At 38.0% G+C, this 21697-nt stretch overlaps 1 protein-coding gene across 1 annotated transcript in view; it reads left to right on the top strand.

Moving 5' to 3' along the window:
* Positions 1 to 21697, top strand: part of HMCN1 (hemicentin 1) — a 763653-nt gene that overhangs the window by 728641 nt on the left and 13315 nt on the right. The window contains exons 100-105 of the mRNA XM_006901311.1: positions 1447 to 1566; positions 2999 to 3133; positions 7749 to 7862; positions 9540 to 9665; positions 11993 to 12121; positions 15499 to 15849. Of these exons, the coding sequence (XP_006901373.1) occupies positions 1447 to 1566; positions 2999 to 3133; positions 7749 to 7862; positions 9540 to 9665; positions 11993 to 12121; positions 15499 to 15849 (975 nt within the window). The remainder of the gene's footprint in view (positions 1 to 1446; positions 1567 to 2998; positions 3134 to 7748; positions 7863 to 9539; positions 9666 to 11992; positions 12122 to 15498; positions 15850 to 21697) is intronic.

Genomic DNA, 21697 nt, shown 5'->3' with positions numbered 1-21697 from the left:
TTCTGGTAGGTAGGTTTTCAGAAGGAATAAATCACATGAGAGTTGATTGTCCATCCTTTTCCCTAGAGTAGCTAGTAGATTTGCATAACTTCGGGTTGGCAACACAGCTCCTAACCATTAGGCCACCTAGAGCTCCCTATGTTGTTGTTGTTGTTGTTATGTACCATCAAGTCAGAACCGATCCATAGCTGACCTTTCAGAGGGTTTTCAGAGGAAGTTAATGACACAAGAGGAAATTGCCAATCCTCCCTCAGAGCAGCTCGTGGATTTGAACCACATACCTTCAGGATTGCAGTGCAGATTCTTACCAGCAGGCCACCAGAGCTTCCTAACTAGGGTAGTCCACTTTTCATTCCACAGTGCTTTCTTTCCCTAGCAGCTAAATGCAATGTAGTTTTGTGGTAACAAGAGACAGTCTTCAGAAACTTTCCTTCAAGTTCAGTCCCAAATGCTAAGCATGGTCTGTGTGACCTTGGACAAATTTATTTAACCTTTTTGTTCTTATTTTATCATTGACAAATTAAAATAGTAAATCTACCTCCTGCGAGTTCTGTGAAGATTTAATTCAATCAGGTAAATGGTCAATATATGTTTGCTATCATCAGTTTTTATTTTTTTTAAATGACCTGTTAAAGGGCCTGTGGTGGCACATGAAGCTCTTGTGGCCTAGTGGCAAGAAGCTGTGCTGCAATCTCCAAGGCACACAGTTCGAGGCCACCGTCCATGAGAGAAGGATGAGCAATCTCCTCCTGTTTGATTAACTACCTCTGAAAACCCACTGGAGGGTCAGCTATGGGTGGATTTTGACTAGACAGTACACAACAACAACATCATGGTGGCATAATCCCCAGAGAGTTGTCCTGCTAACCCAAGGCCTTACCTCTCTGGTGGTTCAAATCCAACAATGACTTTGCAGGAGGAAGATGGGCAATCTCTTCTTTATGCTGCTTAAAGCCTTGGAAGCCGAGTGGTCAGCGATAAGTCAGTTCCAGTTTGAGGGCAATGAATTTTGAATTTATCTTCATTGTCTTAGAAGATATTCTAAACATCTAATCATTATAAGAAATCATTTAGAAACCTCAAATTAATTTTTACCCAGTGCTTCCATGTGGTGATATTGAAGCATTTTCTGTTTTGTTTCATTCAATTCATTGACCTCCATAAGTGGCTATTTTTACTGTCTTTAGTACGTCCTACAGGGCTGTGGTGATGTAGTCCACAGGGAATTTTGCTGCTACCACAAAGTTTTCTTTTCTCTGGAAGTTTGAATCCACCAACTTCTCAGAGGAAGAAATATGGACAATCTCCTCCTGTGTGATTTATAGCCTCAGACACCTGCCTGAGGGTCAACTCTGAGTTGATTCTGACTCAGTGGTGATGAGGTTAGTGATTCATGAAAAGGGAGGGACTTGACATGCTGATTGGTCCCTTGATCTCTTCTTTCAGATGAAGATGAATGTGCAGAGCGGAATCCCTGCTCCCACACCTGCCACAATGCCATGGGAACTTATTATTGTTCCTGTCCAAAAGGCTTCACCATAGCTGTGGATGGAAGAACTTGCCAAGGTATTTGTAAGCTTAAGTCTAATAAACATATTGTAGTCATGACAAAAGCATTCTCTGACATTGGGAAAATGTGCAATTCATCTTCCTTTTTCCTACACTGCCCCAACCCCAGCAATAGGCACAATGGGTCTTCATGGTACTAAGCAAGTAAGGAAGAAAAAACACTGCTCACACACTGCCTCCAAATGGGACAATCAAAAAGCAGGTACACTGCCCTAATTCATTCAGTCCTTGCAACCCTTCAAGGAGGCAGGCATGTCTGTCAACCATGTTTATTTAACAGTGACAAAACTAATGAATGAAGAGATTATAAAGAGAGTAAGAAGGAGCCCTGGTGACTGCTGATCATAAGATGTGTAGTTAGGGCTTACTACAGGAGAAAAGATCTGGCAACCTGCTCCCATAAAAGATTTACCGCCTAGGAAATCCTATGGACAGATGGATAGGATTTCTGTGAGTTGGTGTTGCTTCAGTGGTATTCAGCAATATGAACACAAAGAGATTAAGTAGATTGCACGTTCCTGATGGAAGGTTAGGAACATTTTAGGGAGGGAGAGAAGCAAAAAGCCACTTTGCTATCAACTCTATGTATCCTCCAAAATTAGATTTGTGTGTGAGGGAGCTCTGGTGGCTTAGTGGTGAGGAGCTATGTTGCCTACTCAGAGACACACAATTCAGATCTTCCAGCTGCTCCACAAAACAAAGACGTGCAGTCACCTGCCATGCAACTCACTGTCTCTGAAAACCCACTGGTGGGTAAACTATGAGTTGGTTCCGACTCTGCAACACACAGCAATAACATAAACATCTAATTTGAGAAAGAAATCAAACTTTTAAAAGAATATGGGCTTCTCCTTCTGTACCCAGGAAGTTTTATTTAAAATTCAAACAAGAGGGTGAATAGGAGGGGAGGGGGGAAACTTTCATGGGATACTATGTATGCAGTTTCATTATTTTTCAAAGTGATTCTAATGAGCATTATTGTCTAGATTTTACAGCTGAGAAAGCTCAAATTTCAGAAAGAAATTTTTTTTAATGTCTCTTAATTTATAAGTAAGGAACTCCGGTGGTCTAGTGGTAAAAACCTGCGATGCAATCCCAAGTGCAGGCAGTTCGAATCCACCAACAGCTCTGCAAGAAAAGGACGGGCACTTTCCTTCTTTCTATGTGGCTGTTTCTGGTGGGTCAGCTATGGTATGGTTCTGACTCAACAGTCCTCAACCACAACAAATCATAAGTGGTCTAACTTGTCAGTCTGTCTCAGACAGAAGCTATCAACACCCTGGAGCTGTGAGTGATCAGCTATTTATTGCACCTCAAATGACCCAGTCGTTTTCAAGTCTTTCATGATTGTTCTTATTCCTATTTCACAGCTGGATCATAGGCTAGATTTTCTTCACACACCTCAGCTGAATGACTCTCTTTGTTGCAGATATTGATGAGTGTGCTTTGGGTGGGCACACTTGCCATGCGGGCCAGGACTGTGACAACACCATTGGATCCTATCGTTGTGTGGTCCGTTGTGGACTCGGCTTCCGGAGAACCTCTGATGGGCTGAGTTGTCAAGGTATAAAAATAGAGGCCTTGCTTTATCTTGTTTTATCTTAATTATTAGTACCTACCTAGAGGGTCAAGGACTACAGCCTTCAATATGGATTGAGGCACAATATCAAGAAGACAAAGATTCTCATAGTGGGCCAATTGGCAACGTCCGGATGGATGAAGAGATTAAGATTGTTCACAGCTTTAGTTTGCTAGGCTCCACAATCAACACTCTTGGCACCAGCAGCCAGGAAATTAAAAGACGTGTTGAGACGGGAAAGTCTGCTGTTAGGGACCTCGCCAAAGCACTGAAGAGCAATGGTGTCACTCTGGAGACTAAGGTGCATCTGATACAGGCCATGGTCTTTGCAATCACTTGTCATGTGTCAGAGAGTTGGACAGTGACTAGGGAGGATAGAAGGAGAATTGAGCTGTGCTGCTGGAGAAGAGTATTGAGTGTACCATGGACCACTAAGAAAACAAACAGATTCATTCTGCAGAGGGTTAAACCAGGCTGCTCCTTGGAGGCAAGGACTCTGAGACTTCGTCTGACATGCTTTGGACATGTTGTATGGAGGGACCAGTCCTTGGAGAAGGATATTATGGTTGGGAGGGTGGAGGGACAGCACAGGAGGGGAAGACCCTCTATGAGGTGGAGTAATTCAGTGACTGGGGTAATCAGGGTGAGTGTGTCAGAGACAATGTGATTGGCACAGGACAGGGCAGGGTTTAAGGCTGTTGTACATAGGGTTGCTATGAGTCACAAGTGACTCGACAGCACATAATAACAACAACAACATTTGATACTAATAATAATGAAGATGACTAGTCTCATGAACAAACCATTCCTTATAAACTCCAAGGGGAGAGGCTTGACAAAGAGGAAAGCAGTATATTAAAAAAGCCTGAATGCCTACCAGTAATTAGAGAGAATAAGTAGAGTGGTATTTGAAGTCCAAATGTTTGTCTTGGAGGGATTGCCATGAGGGGTATTAAGAAAGAGTGTATAAAAGTATATGTAACTGGAAAACAAGTAGTAGACACAGAAAAGACTGAATTTGTGTATTTATATGTTTGTAGCAGTAAAGAACCAGAGATCTAGCTAGATATTTCAATCTAGAGAGAGAGAAAATGTTAAGATTTATATTAGATTACTGAGTAAATTGCCTTTGGGAGGCAAGGAGGATAAAAGGTAGACAAAGCTAAAAAAAAATTAAGAAATGAGCTTTACTAAAAACAATCCTTTTTAAAGTATATAATCTTCTATTCATAGATATAGACTAAAACAAAACAAAAACCAGAAACCCAGAAGCTCATACACCAATGTTCATCAACAGATAAATAAACAAACAAAATATGTTAAATTCATACATATGATATAATATTCTTTATCCATAAAGAGAAATAAAATTCTGGTGGACATTACCATATGGATGGATCATGGAAATGTTATGCTAAGTGAAATGAATCGGACACAAAAGGACCAATATAGTCTAATCTTACTTGTCTAGAATAGACTTGTCCAGAATAGACAAGTCTACGGAGAAAGAAAAAAAATAGTAGTTACCACCAAGGAATAGAGGCAAGAAAAACATAGGGAGTTCTTTTTAAAAGTTTGCATTGTAGATAATTTCCAGAAAAATCAAGAGTTTGGACAGAATTAAAGAGATTCATTTTAGTTTAATGAGGAAAAGCTCAGGAGAACAAAAAGACCATTTTATTTTATCAGAGAATTTAAGTGAGGTTAAAAGGAAAATTTGGGAGAAAAGGAAAATTTATATAAAAATTTATATAAATATATGAGTGGATTTTAAGATACTAACTTGAGAGATCAAATAAAAAATAAGCACAAAAATATAAAAGACATTGGCAATGATGTCTTTGTAATGGAATGTAAGGTAAGGACATGAAAAGCCTAAATCAAATTGCTGTTCTTTTGAATGGTTTGTAAGAGAATACAGAAGTGGCAGAAGCTTGAGACTAATGAAGTCTTTTTTTTTTAAGTGTTTAAGTGTGGTTTTGTTGTTTTATTTGGTTTTGTCCCACTCCCCCCCCCACCCCATGAAGTCTTGAGAGAAAGATTTTGCTAGGATATGAAGGGTTTGGTAATGTTTGTAGAGTTATAGGAAAAATGGCAGACAACAAAGAAGTAAAAAACTGGTGGGGCACAGTTCTTATCTTGGTGAGGAGGATGGGTGGCAGGGCCCTAACATAAGGACTGTTCTTAAACACCACCCATCTGTCACGTTGTCATACTGTAGTATCTTGTATATTGCTGTTATACTAAAACTATGCCGCTGGTATTTCAAACATCAGTAGAGTCACCCAGAGTGAGCAGGTTGCAGTAGACATTCCAGACTAAGACAAGCTAGCAAGAGCTAGCAAGAAAAACTCGGCAATCTCCTTCCAACAGTTATTGTTGTGGGTGTTAGGTGTGGTCAAGTTGAATTCAACTCATAGCAACCCTATGAACAACAGATCTGAACCATGTCCCTTCCAGTGCCATCTTCATAATCTCTCACACACTTGAACCCGTTACTGTACTCAGTCCAACTCCTTGAAGTTCTTCCCCTCTTTCAGTGACCCTTTACCTTCCACACATTATGTCCCTTTCCAAAGATTAGCCTCTCCTATAGCAGTGTACTTGAGACTGGCTGTCTGCTCGGAGTCTGGAGATGGCCCTGGTTATCCTCAGCTATGCTGCACCATCTGGCAGGCTGCTCTCTCCATATCTTTTCAAACTATATGCTGAACAGATCATTTGAGAAGTTGGACTTTATGAATAAGGGTGTGGTATCATAATCAGAAGAAAACTCATCAACAACCTGCGTTGTGCAGATGACACAACTGTATTTGCTGAAAGTGGAGGACCTGAAGCAAGAAGAAGAGCAAAGGCTACAGCCTGCAATATGAATTACGTTTCAACATCAAGAAAACAAAGATCTTGGGCCACTGAGCCAATAGACAACGTCATGATAGAAATAAGACTGAAGTCATCAATGATTTCATCTTGCTTGGATCCACAGTCAACACAGTGGATACCAGCAGTCAAATCAAAAGACATATTGCGCTGGAATAGTGTATTGTCAGGAACCTCTCAAAATTATTGAAGAGCAATGATGGCAGCTTAAAGACTAAGGTACACATGATTCAAGTCATGGTCTCTTCAGTCACCTGCTGTGCATCTGAGAACTGGACAATAAATAAGGATAACAGAAGAAGTATATATACCTTTGAACTATGGTGTTGGATAATAGTGCTGAGTGTCCCATCAATTATCAAAAGAACAAACGTATATGTATTGGAGAAAGGGCTACCAGAGTGCTCCTTGGAGGCAAAGATAAAGCTTCTTCTCACATACTTTGGGCATGTTGTTAGGATAGGCTAAATTGTTCCTTGGAAAAAGACATCATGCTTGGAAAGGTGAAGGGTCAGCAAAAGAGAGGAAGACCCTCAATGAGATAGACTGACACAGAGGCTACTGTAATGGGATCAAGTATATCAGAAATTATAAGGTTGACGCAGGATAAGACATGATTTATATCTTGTGTTCACACAGTCACTATGAGTTATATTCATCTCAATGGCACTTAACAACAATCAACATGTCCAAAATATTTGAACTCAAATGCATCAATTCTTCTTCTGTTTTCCTGTTCATTGTTCAGCATTCAGAGGTATAGCAAGTGATTGAAAAGACCATGACTTGAATCAGGTGCATCTTATCTTCTAACATCATTGTTCCTCGGTACTTTGGAGAGATCATTGTCATTGTACAGGGAAAATCTATGTCCAAGGACTTCTACAGAGTGATAATGAGCAACAATGTCATCTGAAGACTAAGGTGTACCTGATTTAAGCCATGATCTTTTCAATTGCTTGCTGTACATCTGAGAGATGGACAGTGACTCCAGACGACAAAAGAAGAATTGATAGCTTTGAGTTGTGGTGTTGGATAAAAGTATGCCAAAGGAACAAACAGGTCTTTCTTAGGGTGAAATCAAGTTACTCCTTGGAGGCTAAGATTTTGAAACTCAATCCCACATACTTATGCATGTTGTCAGGAGAGGCCGGTTCTTGGAATGGTAAAAGGTCAGCACAAGAGAAAACCCTGGATGGGATGGACTGACACAATAATTGTGGCAATGAGGTCGGGTGTGTCAGAGATAGTGAGGTGGGCTCAAGATAGAGCAAGGTTCAGAGCCAGTGTTCACACGGTTGCTATGAGTTGTACAACAGTACATAACAACAACATTGAGCTAAAAGAACAAGAATGAGAAAGAAAGATCTCTTTTAAAAGATATTATGAAATGTCTTTTTTCCCTTTCCTCCTATCTTCATCATCTCAATCTGTAAACCACATTCCAAGGCTAAATGTTTCTAGCAACAGGAGTGGGAGATAAATGGCAAATTACTTGAAATGAAAGACTATTATAACAGTATTGTTCCAGGTTATTAGTAAATTATCCCTTTTTGAAGCATATTGAAAAGAGATGCCTTCTCTAGAAATTCCCTCTGAATATCAACTGAATAAATTCAATTATTTATCATCTCAAAAATCATTTAAATGGTAACTATTTGGAATAAATTAAGCCACATTTCCTAATACCATATAATGGAAGTTTTGTTTCACTTGACAGATATTAATGAATGTCAGGAGTCTAGTCCCTGTCATCAACGCTGCTCTAACACGATAGGAAGTTTTCACTGTGGATGTGAACCTGGGTATCAGCTCAAAGGCAGAAAATGCATGGGTAAGGAAATGGCTTTGAGTTCAAAGCAATGGCATTTCTATAACTTCTTAATGCTTCTTATACTACAAGCAAATGTTGTGCCCTGAGCTTGATTCATATATGAAGGACATCGACACCTATGCACTATGAGGGTCATTATGCAAAGAACAAGTAGAGATAAATGCTACACTATGGTAGTTTCATTTTCTAATTACATATCTTTCTATCCACATTTTTCCCATTATATTTATAAAATATAATATATACATGTATGCACATACATATATTATCTGTGGAGCACACATACAGTATTCATGTATTTACAAATATATATTTGTAAATATGTATTCGTAAATATATATATGTTTCATATATATATATATATGTGTGTGTGTGTGTATGTTTGTGTATTTAAATAAATATTTCTGTAACTCTAGAGGCCTAGTGGTAAGAAGTTGGCTGCCAATCCAAAGGAAGGCAGACAGTTCAAACTGTATCCAGGTGATATTGCTGGGCAGCCTCTTCCCACGAGGTTTATAGTCTCTGAAAACTTACTAGTATAGACGGTCAGCTAGGGGTCAGTTTCTGTTTGAAAACACATAACAACAGCGTATGTGTGCATGCGTGCGTTTTGTTGTTGTGTATCATCAAATCAGAACTGATCCATAGCTGACCCTCTAGTGGGTTTTCAGAGACAGTTAATTACACAGGAAGAGATTGCCCATCTTTCTCCCAAAGAGCAGCTGGTGGATTCGAACCACTTGCCTTGGAAATTGCCATGCTTGCCCCTAGGCCACCAGAGCTGGAGGAAGTGGAAGGATGCGCATGGCTATCAGGTCTATAAAGCATTATTTTGGTTTTGGTTTTAACTCCTATCAATTATTTTAAAATAAAGTGACATATATGTGATTACACTTAAGCAGCATTATCATAGATGGTGAAAAGATTGAGATTATTAACAGTTTTAGTTTACTTGGCTCCACAATCAACACTCTTGGTAACAGCAGCCAGGAAATCAAGAGACAAATTACATTGGGAAAATCAATTGTCAGGCACATCTCCAGAGTGCTGAAGAGCAACAATGGCAGGCTGGAAATTAAGGTGCTCCTGATCCAGGCCATAGTCTTCGCAATTGTGTGCTATGTGTCAGAGAGCTGGACAGTGACTAGGGATGATAGAAAGAGAAATGATGTCCTTGAGCTGTGGTGCTGGAGAAGAGTGTTGAATATACCACAGACTGCTAGGATAACAGACAGGTTTGTCTTGGAGAGGGTGAAGCCGAATGCTCCTTGGAGGCAAGGATTCTGAAGCTTCATCTGACATACTTTGGCCATGTTGCAAGGTGGGACCAGTCCTAGGAGAGGGACATCATGTTTGGGAGAGTGGAGGAATGGCACAAGAGAGGAAGACCCTAGATGAGATGGATTGATTCAGTGATTGAGATAATAGGAGTAGGTGTGTCAGAGACAGTGAGGTTGGCACAGAATAGAGCAGGGTTTAGGGCTCTTGTACATAGAGTCACTATGAGTCACAAATGACTTGATGGCACATAACAACAATCACAACAGCCTTAATCTTAAATATTCAAGGAAGATCTTTCTTTGTTTAAGAAGTAATATTCCTAAATCTCAAGGTATTATTTGGAAAAATAGAAGAAATCAGTCTTTCAGTCTATATTGCCTTTGTTCTTTGATCAAGATGTGAACGAATGTAGACAGAATGTATGCAGACCGGATCAGCACTGTAAGAACACCCGGGGTGGATATAAGTGCATTGATCTTTGTCCAAATGGAATGACCAAGGCAGAAAATGGAACCTGCGTTGGTAAGTGTATGACTATTTCAGGCACGGGGATCATCTACAAGCCAAGTAAGATATCTAATTCTAAAGATAATGATTACATTTTATCTAACAAGGAAATATTTCTTTTCTTCATAAACTTTAGCTTCCAGCTTTTAGTATGAGTGTGCTGTGGGTCTTGAAGTTATGACTGTACCAAGAAGTGGAAACTCACCATAGAGAATCATGACAGTTTTGAGCCTCTACTAACTAGATAGTGGACTTAAATAGTTTACTTTCCATGCAGTCCACAGTTGTCTCACATGGCCTCTGACATGAAATTTGGCACATATGTTTAGAATTACATATAAGGAGTTAGAAAAATTTTGTTGGGAAAGACTTTTTTTTGTTTTTTTTTATTAATTTTAATAAACACAGAGGTTTTGGATTTCCATTCTTTCATTGCCGTACTTTTCTCCCTGCCCATCCCTCCCCACCAGTTTGCTCCCCTCTCAAAAAAGAAAAAGAAAAAAAATTCCTTCATTGGTATACAATTCCCCCATGCCTTCCCCCCACCCCCCGCCCTGAGTCCACTTCACTATGCAACCTTAATTCTGGATTCCTGTACTAACCATAATACTCATATCTGATTGAGTATTATGGGAAAGACTTAAAAGCCAAAATAATAATTATTTTAGAAGTAACTATTTTTAATTGTCAAATTCATGATCAAGGAATAAAGTAGATTCCCCCTAATTTACAGAGCGAGATCCAAGATTTATAGCAGCAAAACAGACACTATTACTGATTTTATATACTCATGGAATTCTATAGTAGACTGAATAATGTCCCTTGGTCACCAAGAGGAAAAAATGATACTGTAAGACAAAATAAAATATCATAAAAGAGGTAGTATTAAATTGTGTGAGCGTACCCAGGAGAACTGGTCATATCTTACAGGAGGGCCTTTCAAGGTTCTGTAGATGTGACTGCATTTAAATAGGGTCATAGACTGAATATTAATGAGTAGAGTAGGAAGTATAAGAAATGTTCAACTCAGTCTTTCCTTTTGACAGTCATATAACTTTCAATAAGTCTCAAGATTATATAGCAGTATACATTTCAGTGTCTCATTTTTATAATATGATATTTTTAAAATAATTCTATAATATGTGTTAATTAAGATAAAAATGTGTTGAGTCTGTTTCAAAAGAATCTAAGAGGGTAACAAAAGGGTGAGAGCTATATAATTATGGAAAGAAGATTGATAGTGTATTACTTGTTGAAGTACATGAAGGCTCATAACACTTTTCTATTTTAAAAGTTTTCCTTAATAAAGTAAAATTAAAAATAGCTAGGGCAATTGGAATATCAGATTTCAAAGATTCCATTTTCTCTAATAGTTATAAGTAATTTTTTTCTGAATTTGTAAATATAGCTCTGTGGCATCATCTATAAGGAATTGAGCTGCTAACCCAAAGACCACACCTCTCTGGCAGTTCAGATCCTCCCAACTGTTTCATGGGACAAAGATAGGCGGTCTCCTCCCATGCGTGTTATAGCTACAGAAATTCATAAGAGTCAGCAATGAGTCAGTTCTGACTCAGTGGCAGTCAGGTTTTCTGGAGAGTGAAGGATAGCACCCATCTTGGCATCATGCAAATATGCAAATACACATTTTTTAAAAGAAAGTGCTGTAATTGAGTATTACATTATTTGCAAAGGTTAATTGAATGGCTAAAAGCTGATTTAAAACAATTTACTAAAAATCCAGAAAAATGAAATTGGGATTGAAAATGTGGGGGTATATGGGTTTGTTGAAGCAGCTTGTCTTCTTAAGTAATGTAAGAAGTCAAAGAAGACTAATGTTTGCAAGCAGGTATACAGGAAAAGAGGAGTTCCATTATCAGAAACAAATAAGCTAGAATTTTTAAAAACTGAAGGCTTACTGAGTTTGAACTATTGGTCATCACAGAGGTAGCAATGTTCAGCTAGTCGCTGGAAATAAGAACTAGCAATTAGAATCAACATAACATTATTGCTGCAGATCTGTGTAAGCAAACTTACTAGAGTCACTAGAATAAGTCATCTTATAAATAAGATGTCCAAAAAAGAAAAATATGAATATAACACCTTTTTCCTTATTAGGGAAGAGGGGGAAAAAGAATCAGTTCATAAGGGGAAGAGCTTAAAAATGACTTTGGATGTTGGATTTTTTTTTCTCTCTTAAATCTTAAATTGATATGGTCTCCCCTATTGCTGGGAAATGCAACCTTTGGTAATTGCTACAGAAGATTTATTATAAATGCATGTAATAACTTGGCATTTGAAAGAGGAAGCATTAATACTTTTTGTTACCTCTGTATCTGTAGATATTGATGAATGTAAAGATGGAACCCATCAATGCAGATATAATCAGATATGTGAAAATACAAGAGGCAGCTATCGCTGTGTATGTCCAAGAGGTTATCGATCTCAAGGAGTTGGAAGACCCTGCATAGGTAAGTTAACTGCAACTCTTGCTAAGTAACGAAGCTAATTATGAAGTTCCCTAGGATCACTATCTTCACATGCCCTCTTGACCCAATTAGAAGTATGTAAGTTAAGTAATACACAACTTAATTTGCATTACTTCTTCAGAGATATCATATTGAATTAAATTTAGACTGATCTTTTTCACGATAATAATGATTACTTACAAGATACTACACATATCAAAGTGAGCCTGTTGTATCATTGCTGTGACAATTTCCTTATCTGGATTTATCTTAGCATCTGTCTTTAAACATGACAGAAATATTTACACAGATATATCCTAAGTGTGTAAATAATTGGTTTAAGAGTGAAAGATTAAATTATGAACTCAATATTCATTTACTGCTCACAGTATCATTTACTACAATAATAGCTCACTCAATTCTCCCAATGATTTATTTGTTTTCATCTCAGCTATCACTGAATATGAAGAAAGATAATAAAAAAGTAGAAATAGTAGAAATATCTGTAAGACAGTAACCATATACTTTTTTAAAAAAATCAATGCTGCATTTGTAATCACAGAACAAGTCCTTCAAATTATATGTAGTTGCACAATTTGTCAATTTAAAGATTTAAGTTTAAAAAAAAACATGGTCTTTGAAATAATGAGCTCTTGAATTTCAGGCTGTGCTTTACAGAGTAGTCATCTTGGTTGTCTACAAATTATTTATTACATATTCTTCCATACAGTTAGTGTTTTTACAGTCCCTAGCATAGTCCTTTCACACAGCAAGTATTGAAATTAATGTTATGCTAGATATGTTATTCTAATAGCAAAAGTGAGTAATCCATCAGTGTAGTATTCTACGTATGTATCATTTTACATCTTAATCAGTGACATGAGAATAAAACATACTAACTCTTTTGAAATTTAATTAGCAATTGAATATTAGGAAGTAATTAGACTTAAAAGTGAAACAAGAAGGCAGGGCCACTATCTTGAAGAGATTAAAAATTTTCATTTGCCTTTTGCTTACAAAAATTATTTTTATAGTATAACTTACTTTTTTAAATTCTACTTATTCATGTTTTCTGTCATGCTACTCTAGTAATAGATTTGAGAATTTAGTTTTTATCCTCATTTTAATATACTTTTCTAATTTGCAGAGATATATCCCCAGAGTATAAATTCATGCATAAAAATAGAAATATATTTTTTTCCACTTGATCATTTTTGTGAATTTATGTTTAAGAAGAAATGATTTCTCTTTATCTTAGGGTTATTTTTTTTCCTTTTGAAAACAACATTATGCTTGGTCTTGATTATTAATTTTAATTTTTTTTAAATTCAAAAGAGAGAATAAAAATGAAATGTGTAATTCTACCAATATTCTTACATATGAAACTAATCATTCCATGGAAGATTAAAGGCACTAGAGACCAATGTAAAAGAAGCTCTGGTGGCTAACCAAGAAACCACATGTCTCTCGTGGTTCTAATTCACCAGTGGCTCCTTCCGCAGAAAGATACAGCCTCAGAAATCCAGTGGAGTGTAGCCATGAATTGGAATCAACTTGATGGCAATGAGTTTGAGTGTACTGATTGTGATCAATGTTATGATTAATTGCAAACTAGAAATATGCTGTGTTCTGCTCTCCAACCCACAGAATGTATATCTCATTGTCTTTTGAACTCTGATTTCTCTGGATACAACAAGACTTTTCCCATATAACCCTTCATGTTCTGTTAATGGTTTGACTTGGCACATCATTTTACCATTAATTCATTAGATCTTTATTGAGCCTTCTTTTTTTTTTTGCCAGTCAATATTCTAGTTGTAGAATTCCAGTAGTAAACAAAGCATACAAGTTATATGCTCTTATAGAATTTTAATTTAGTGAACAGAAACAATAATTACAAAACAAATATAGTAATTCTCGTAGGAATAAGTACTTTAAGAAAAGCCAGAGAAGGAAAAGAAGACAAGTAACCTCGTAACCTACATGAGGGAAGTGGCACTGGGATACTGGCAGCCTCTCAAAGGATTAAACAAAATTAAAAAAAAACAAACCCAACTGCAGAAGGTCTAGGCAAGTGTATTCCAGGCTGAGGAGATAGTCAAAGTTCCTGAGAGAGAAGCTCTCTATTGTTGGAGCAAACCTAGACAATTGAAGCCATAATGAAAAATTTAGATTTTGTTCTAAAGGTATCATAGGAAGACTTCCAAGTTCTTAAGCAGAGGAGCCAGATGAAATTATTTTATTTACATTAGGACACACTTTTGCTGCTTTGTGGAGGTAGAAACCATGGTAAGACAGGTGAATACAGAAAGACCAAGTCTTTATAAAAATAAAGAAGCATTAAAGTAGTTTTTGTTGTCGAGTGCCATCAAGTCAATTTTGACTGATTACAATACTATGGGACAGAGAAAAACTGCCCCATAGAGTTTCAAAGGCTGTGATGTTCACAAAAGTGCAAAAAAAGCCTCTCTTTCTCCCACAGAATCACTGTTGGATTTGAACCACTGATAAAGAGTTGCATGTGTATTCATCACACCCCCTGGCCTTCTTCATGAAGGCAGTTACATACTTACCAAAATGACATAAAAGCAAATGTAACACATCCAAACTTTTTTACTAATTAGGAAAATTAATAAATCATCTGAAAGAGCTATTTGTCAAAAGGGAAAAAACTGGTTAAGAAATATCTTTATAGGTATTTAAGTATTTATAGATATTATTCTATTAAGAGATACTGTTGAGATTTTTTTTGTAGTTGCATTTTAATGTTAATTCTATTAATTTCTCAAAGGATTCCACTATTTCTTTGAACTTTTGCCCCCAAGAGGAAGATACATACATATAAACCATTTAGGATGCTCCTTCCTGGGTGAACTCAGACACTTATGTATTATGTATGCAAGACTCAAGATGCTGATATGATACTTAAAATTATGGACTTTTCTTTGACGCATTAGCCTATCCTGATAAAGCATCCAAGTTGTTTTTTTCTCAGATAAGAAGACAAGCATGAAGGCAAGTTTTTTGGGTCTTGAGGCCATCACAGCTCAAAGCTAAAGGAGGATGGGTTCCCAGAGCTAGTGGTTGGTGTTCGAGCCACTTGCTCCAAAAAAGAATTTCCAAATGAATCTTGAAGCAATCTTGAGGGCGTGACACAGAATCTCTTAATAAACAGTTTTCCAAACCTGGGGAATTAAAGCTTTCGCCATGGTTCCCATCAGCTGGGTAGAAATTACTGTATATTTTCCTGGCTTTGGAAGGACGCATAATGTCCTCAGTTTCATAGACTGATTATGTATTCCTGTTTTGTGTATGTATGTATGTATGTTTTTTTCTTTTTTCTCTCTCTCTCTTTTTTATGAATCATGCCACACGAGCAGACATTAATGAGTGTGAACAAGTGCCTAACCCTTGTGCACATCAGTGCTCCAACAGCCCTGGCAGCTTCAAGTGTATCTGTCCCCCAGGACAACACTTACTAGGGGACGGAAAATCTTGCGCTGGATTGGAGAGGCTGCCCAATTATGGCGCTCGGTACAGTAGCTATAACCGTGCGAGGTTCTCCCCTGTGCGAAACAGCCATCAACCTCCGCAGCATTACAGACAATACTCACATCTCTACAGCTCCTACTCTGAGTCTAGAAACAGCAGGACCTCCCTCTCCAGGACTAAAAGGACTATTAGGAAAACTTGCCCTGAAGGCTTTGAGGCAAGCCATGACACATGTGTAGGTAAATGTCAGTCATATTGTGTTTCCTTTCTGTGGGCTCACTTACTGACCAGAAGCTGTGCGTATTTATGGCACCTGTGATAGTGGGGGTGCAAACTATACCTGATCTCAAATCTGGGACGGCTCAACGTTTTGAGACAGTTAACTCTGGTACCTACAAATTATTTCAACTTTTACTCATGTAAATGATCGATTTATAAAGGTGCTTTCTAATAACTTGTGTCACATGCTCTCTTTGATCACTTCTGAAAGTATTACTAAATATAATGCTACATAGAAATATATATTCAGTGACATCCAGAATATGGTTTTAAAAAATTTTAAAAAGAAAGAATGTACATGGTCTTGTGTAATCTAATACTATGTGATTATGGAAGTATCTCATTGATTTCCAAACAATGAGTTACCATGTGACAATTTCTGCTGTTTGATTGATTGCTTCTTCTGTATGACAGCTGATATCCCTTAACTAGTGCCCTGCAATCCCCGTGGAATTTCTCAGCACCATTATTTTTTGTTTATATGAGTCATATAAAAGATAATGCAAGCCAGAACAAAATCACATTCCTTTCTTCACTCTAAAATATGTGTTTTCGGTATCTTTATCTAAACTCACAAGTCTGTAATTTCATTTGTTTGCAAAAGCAGAGTGTAATTTCCAAGTCAAGAATTAAGCTTTTGTTTTTAGTTATGCTGCAAACATTGCCATCTGTCACTCATTTACTTCAATTTCCTGAGAATATCTGTACTTTGCATGTCTTTGAACCAGGCACCAAGGAAAATTAGCAAACAGGACAAAAGGAACATGTAATTCATTGGTTCTCTAATTGTTAGATAGAAAAGGGAAAGCAGAGAAGAAACACGAACAGAGAAAGGGAGGAAGAAAGACAAAAGGGGGAATGATTTAAAGTCAGAGATTACTATTTCAACATTTTCTTGACATTTCTTTTAAATTTTCTTTGCATTGCACACTTTCTCCTAAATATAACTTCTGTTGAAAATTTCTTTTAAACTTCTTAAACATTTCTTCACTAATTTCAACTTTTGTCCTTCACAAGCCTCCAAGTCGTTATCATCTCTTCTTAGACACAGATTTTCTTATTTTAAGATTTACTAAAACCTTTTTTGTCTAGACATACTAATGTACCTGAAGCTGACTAGGATGGATGTGATCAGATTTCCATCACTGTTACCAGAGTTAGTTTCTTCAGCTATTTGAACTTCAACCTCTAGCCCATCGCTATTAATTCCAACTCACAGTGGCCCTATCTGAAAAAGTATAACCACATCATAGGATTTTTAAGGCTATAATCCTTATGAAAGTATTGCTGCATCTCTCTGAGTGCTTCTTAGACTCAAACAAGATTGTTTTATACCTTTCAAAGATTTGATAAATCTCTATATTTGTTTATTATCTGAGTAACCCCCTGCTTTCATGTATTCTAACATTTTAACAGTACACTGATAGGATACTGCCAGAAATTAAAGCTGGGTTTAGAAGAAACCATGGCAATAGGGATATTATTACTGATATCAGTTGGGTGCTGGCTAAAAGCAGAGAATACCAGAAGAATTTCTCTGTGTTTTATTGACTATTCAAAGGCATTTGACTATGTGGAATGTAACAAACTATGCCTAACATTGAGAAAATGGGAATTCCAGAACACTTAATCTTGCTTGTATGAAATCTATACCTAGACGTTGTTGGTGTATGTGTCAAGCTCAGAACACAACATTTGCCTGTAGTGCAAGAAGCATTAGGAAGTTACAGAATACCATTGCTTTGCACTCAAAGCCATTTCCTTACTCATGCATTTTCTGCCTTTGAGCTGATACCCAGTGAAAACTTCCTATAGTGTTAGAACAGCACTGATGACAGGAACTAGACTCCTGACATTCATTAGTATCTGTCAAGTGAAACAAAACTTTCATTATGTGGTATAAAGAACTGAACAAGGAAATGCTGCATGGTTTCAAATCAGGAAGAATATGAGTCAGGTTCTCCATATCTAATCAGTCTGTATACTGAAAAAATAATTTGTGGAACTGAACTTTATGAAGAGGAATACAGCATCAGAATCAGAGGTAGACTCACCAAGAACCGGCATTTTGCAAATGACACAATCTTGCTTACTGAAAGTGAGGCGGATATAAAATGCTTGCTGCAGAAGATCAACGATTACAGACTTGAAAGCAGTGACTACATCTCAACATCAAAAAAGATCTATACCACTGACCCAACATGCAGCATCATGATAGATGGAGGAAATATTGAAGCTGGCAATGATTTCATCTAACTTGATCTCATAATCAACACTGTCAGTACCAGCAGTCAGGAGAACAGGAACCATATTGCTTTGGGCAATTCCTCTCTCAAGGGACCTCTCAAAAATACTGAATAGCAGTGTTGTCAGTTTGAAAAGCTAAGACATGCCTGATTCTGACCATGGTCTTTTCAACAACTTGCTGTACATCTGAGAGCTGCACAGTGAATAGGGATGACAGAAGAATTGATGTCTTTGAGTGGTAGTATTAGAGAAGAGTATTGAATAAAACAGAGCAGGGTAACACTGCATGGTTCAAAATTGGGAAGGGTGTACACCAGGGATGCATCCTGTCTCCATACCTTTTCAACATGTATGCAGAGCAGATTATCTGAGAGGCTGGGCTCTATGAGGAGAATTGTGGCATCAGGATTGGTGGAAGATCTATTAACAATCTGCGTTATGCAGATGACACAACCCTGCTTGCTGAAACTGAGGAGGACCTCATGCACTTGCTGCGAAGGGTCAAGGACTGCAGCCTTCAGTATGGACTGAGGCTCAATGTCAAGAAGACAAAGATTCTCGCCACTGGACCAATTGGCAGTGTCAGGATGGATGACGAAGAGATTGAGAGTGTTCACAGCTTCAGTTTGCTCGGCTCCACAGTCAACACTCTTGGCACCAGCAGTCAGGAAATCAAAAAGCGTATCGTGATGGGAAAGTCTGCTTTTAGGGACCTCTCAAAGGTACTCAGGAGCAACAGTGTCTCTCTGGAGACTAAGGTGCGCCTGATACAGGCCATGGTATTTACAATCGCTTGTTATGCATCAGAGAGTTGGCCAATGACTAGGGAGGACAGAAGGAGAGTGGATGCTTTTGAGCTGTGGTGCTGGAGAAGGGTACTGAATGTACCATGGACTGCCAGGAAAACAAACAGATTCATGTTGGAGAGGATTAAACCAAGCTACTCCTTGGAGACAAGGATTCTGGGGCTTCGTCTGACATATTTTGGACATGTTGCCAGGAGGGACGGGTCCTTGGAGAGGGACCTCATGCTTGGGAGGGTGGAGGGACCGCGCAGGAGGGGAAGACCCTCTATGAGATGGATCGATTCAGTGACTGGGGTAATCGGGATGGGTGTGTCAGAGGCAGTGCGGTTGGCGCAGGATAGAGCAGGGTTTAGGGCTGTTGTGCATAGGGTCGCTATGAGTCGGAAACGACTCGATGGCACATAACAACAACAACAACATTGAATATCCCGTGGATACTGTCAAAAGCGCAGATAGATGTCTTGGGAAAGGTGCAGCCAGACTGCTTCTTAGAGGCAAGGATGGTAAAGCATCATCTCTCATACTTTGGACATGTTGCTAGGAGGTACTATTCTTTGGAAAGGGACATCATGCTTGGAAAGGTGGAGGGTCAGAGAAAGAGAGGAAGACACCCCACCCCCACCCCTCTCCCAGTGCGATGGATTGGCAGTGACTGCAGCAATGATCTCAAGCATATCCAATATTATGAGGATAGGACAGGATAGGATAGGACTCAGGTCTGTTGTTCATAAGGTCGCTCTGAGTCATACTCGACTAGATGGCATCTATCAACAACACTGGGTTTCTGAGGCCTTATGGGAGGAGACTACCCATCCTCACAATGCAGTTGATAGAGTCAAATTGCTGACTTTTCAGTAGTAGCACAACATGTAAAGCAAACAGGGCTCCTTTCTTTCTTTTCTTTCTTTCTACTTCCTTACTAAGACTGTGGAACTCCACTGTCCTTGCTAGTAGGTCAAAAACCTTTTTGAACTCTTCTTGCTAGTGTCATTTTTCCATGCCCACAATTTTTATCTGACTCCTAGTTTAAACTATTTTTTATCAATGAAATGAACATCAAAAAGTTTTTCTTTCAAATTTAACTTCAGATAAATCAGTCCACTAGAAATTTTCATGTCCCAATACTACTCCGCTTGCAGCCTTCATTCAAGACAAGTTTTCCTCTTCAGTTCTGCCTTTACCCCCTGAAACAAAACATGCTAGTGACATCAACTCTATAGCCTATAAGCTCTATACCATTGGGATGGTTCTTTTTAATTTAAAAGCTTCAAGTCATTTGAGGAAAGGTTCCCCTTTACTATTCCCTTATTATTGCCTAGGGCTTACAGTTTCATCACAGTAAGTTCTTAAGTGTTGTCTGTGTCTTTGTGTTCATATTAAACTAATACTATGTGTATCAGAATTATCTAGTCTGGCAGACATAGATTGAGGCTGATGCTGCTTCAGACTCAGGGTCACTCTTGGAAAGTGTAAAGAAAACTTCTATGACTAGTTCAGGAACTTCTATAACTAGTTGAGTGTTGTCTATTTAAATTTTCTTTTACAATAGTGAATAGGCTTAGAGGTTTGGCTTTTTTTTTTCAATATGGTGAGCACTGTATCAGGCACTAATAAAGAAATTTATACAAGATTGTAGACAGCCTTAGAATTAGGAAACAGGAATAATTTGCAGTAAACACCAAATGTCTTCTAATTAACCATCTGGGATAGATTGCTTGCAAACAGTTCAGACTAATACTATGGAATCTTGTTAAGCTTGGGCTGAAATACAGCTTTTTAAAGAATTAATGTGAAAGCTTAACAGGAGGAATGAACATATCGCATAGCTTCTGAATGCAGGGCTTCCTTTGCAGAAGTCATACTTGGATCCACGTTAAAACTTATACTCTGAGAAATTCTGTGTTAATTGAGGTTTAATGTCATTTAAATGTGTCTTGCTGGTTTGGGCTAACACCAATACTAAAGACAAGAACATAAGTTGTGGAGTGCATGCTTTTTAATTAAATGATGCAAAATTATGCAAATAAATATTTGATGAGAGTTTATCATTAGCATATTTTGAATCATTCATCTATATACTAGGAATATCCAGAGTATACAATAAGAATAGATTCTTCTGTCTGAGTCATCTTCCAGTTTCCCCTCTGTCTTTCTCTAGAGTTTCCAGCATAGTGCACTACTCTTCCCATTTCATGTTGTGTTCTCTCCTCACCTTTCCACTAACATGGGCACTAGGAGCAAATTTTAATATTAGCCAAAGCAGAGCATATTTGGGAAGAGAAACCACATCTCTTGTTCTGAAAGCAAATATCAACTAATCTTTAATTGAAGCCTATTCTTAACTCTTCCTGTCTTTGTTCAATAATAGCAGGGAGATAGAATTTCATAATTTTGAGAATGCTTTCCTGGATAAGTACTATCAAAGCCCTGGTTGGGACAGTGTTTAAAAGTGCTAGACTTCTAATCAAAATAGAGCAATTTGAACCCACAAGCCACTCATTGTGCAAAAGATGTTGCCACCTGCTCCCGAGAGCTTTGAGGACTTGGAAACCTGGGGAGCAGTTCTACCCTGTCCATTAGAGTCACATTGAACTGAAGTCAGCTTGAAGCAGCGGGTAAGATTATATGTGAATGTCATAACAAGTCTATGATACAGAGCAGATTATATCAGTGTCTCCTCCTGGCAGATGGATAAGCGTATCTTGAGAGGTTAAATGTCCAAAGTAGCACAGCAACTTTTATATATAGAAATTAT

This window comes from Elephantulus edwardii, unplaced genomic scaffold, assembly GCF_000299155.1.
Source record: "Elephantulus edwardii isolate Elephantulus edwardi_28Jun2011 unplaced genomic scaffold, EleEdw1.0 scaffold00318, whole genome shotgun sequence".
Classification (NCBI taxonomy): domain Eukaryota; kingdom Metazoa; phylum Chordata; class Mammalia; order Macroscelidea; family Macroscelididae; genus Elephantulus; species Elephantulus edwardii.
The sequence above is the reverse complement of the archived record's forward strand: the minus strand, read 5'-3'. Positions and strand labels throughout refer to the sequence as shown.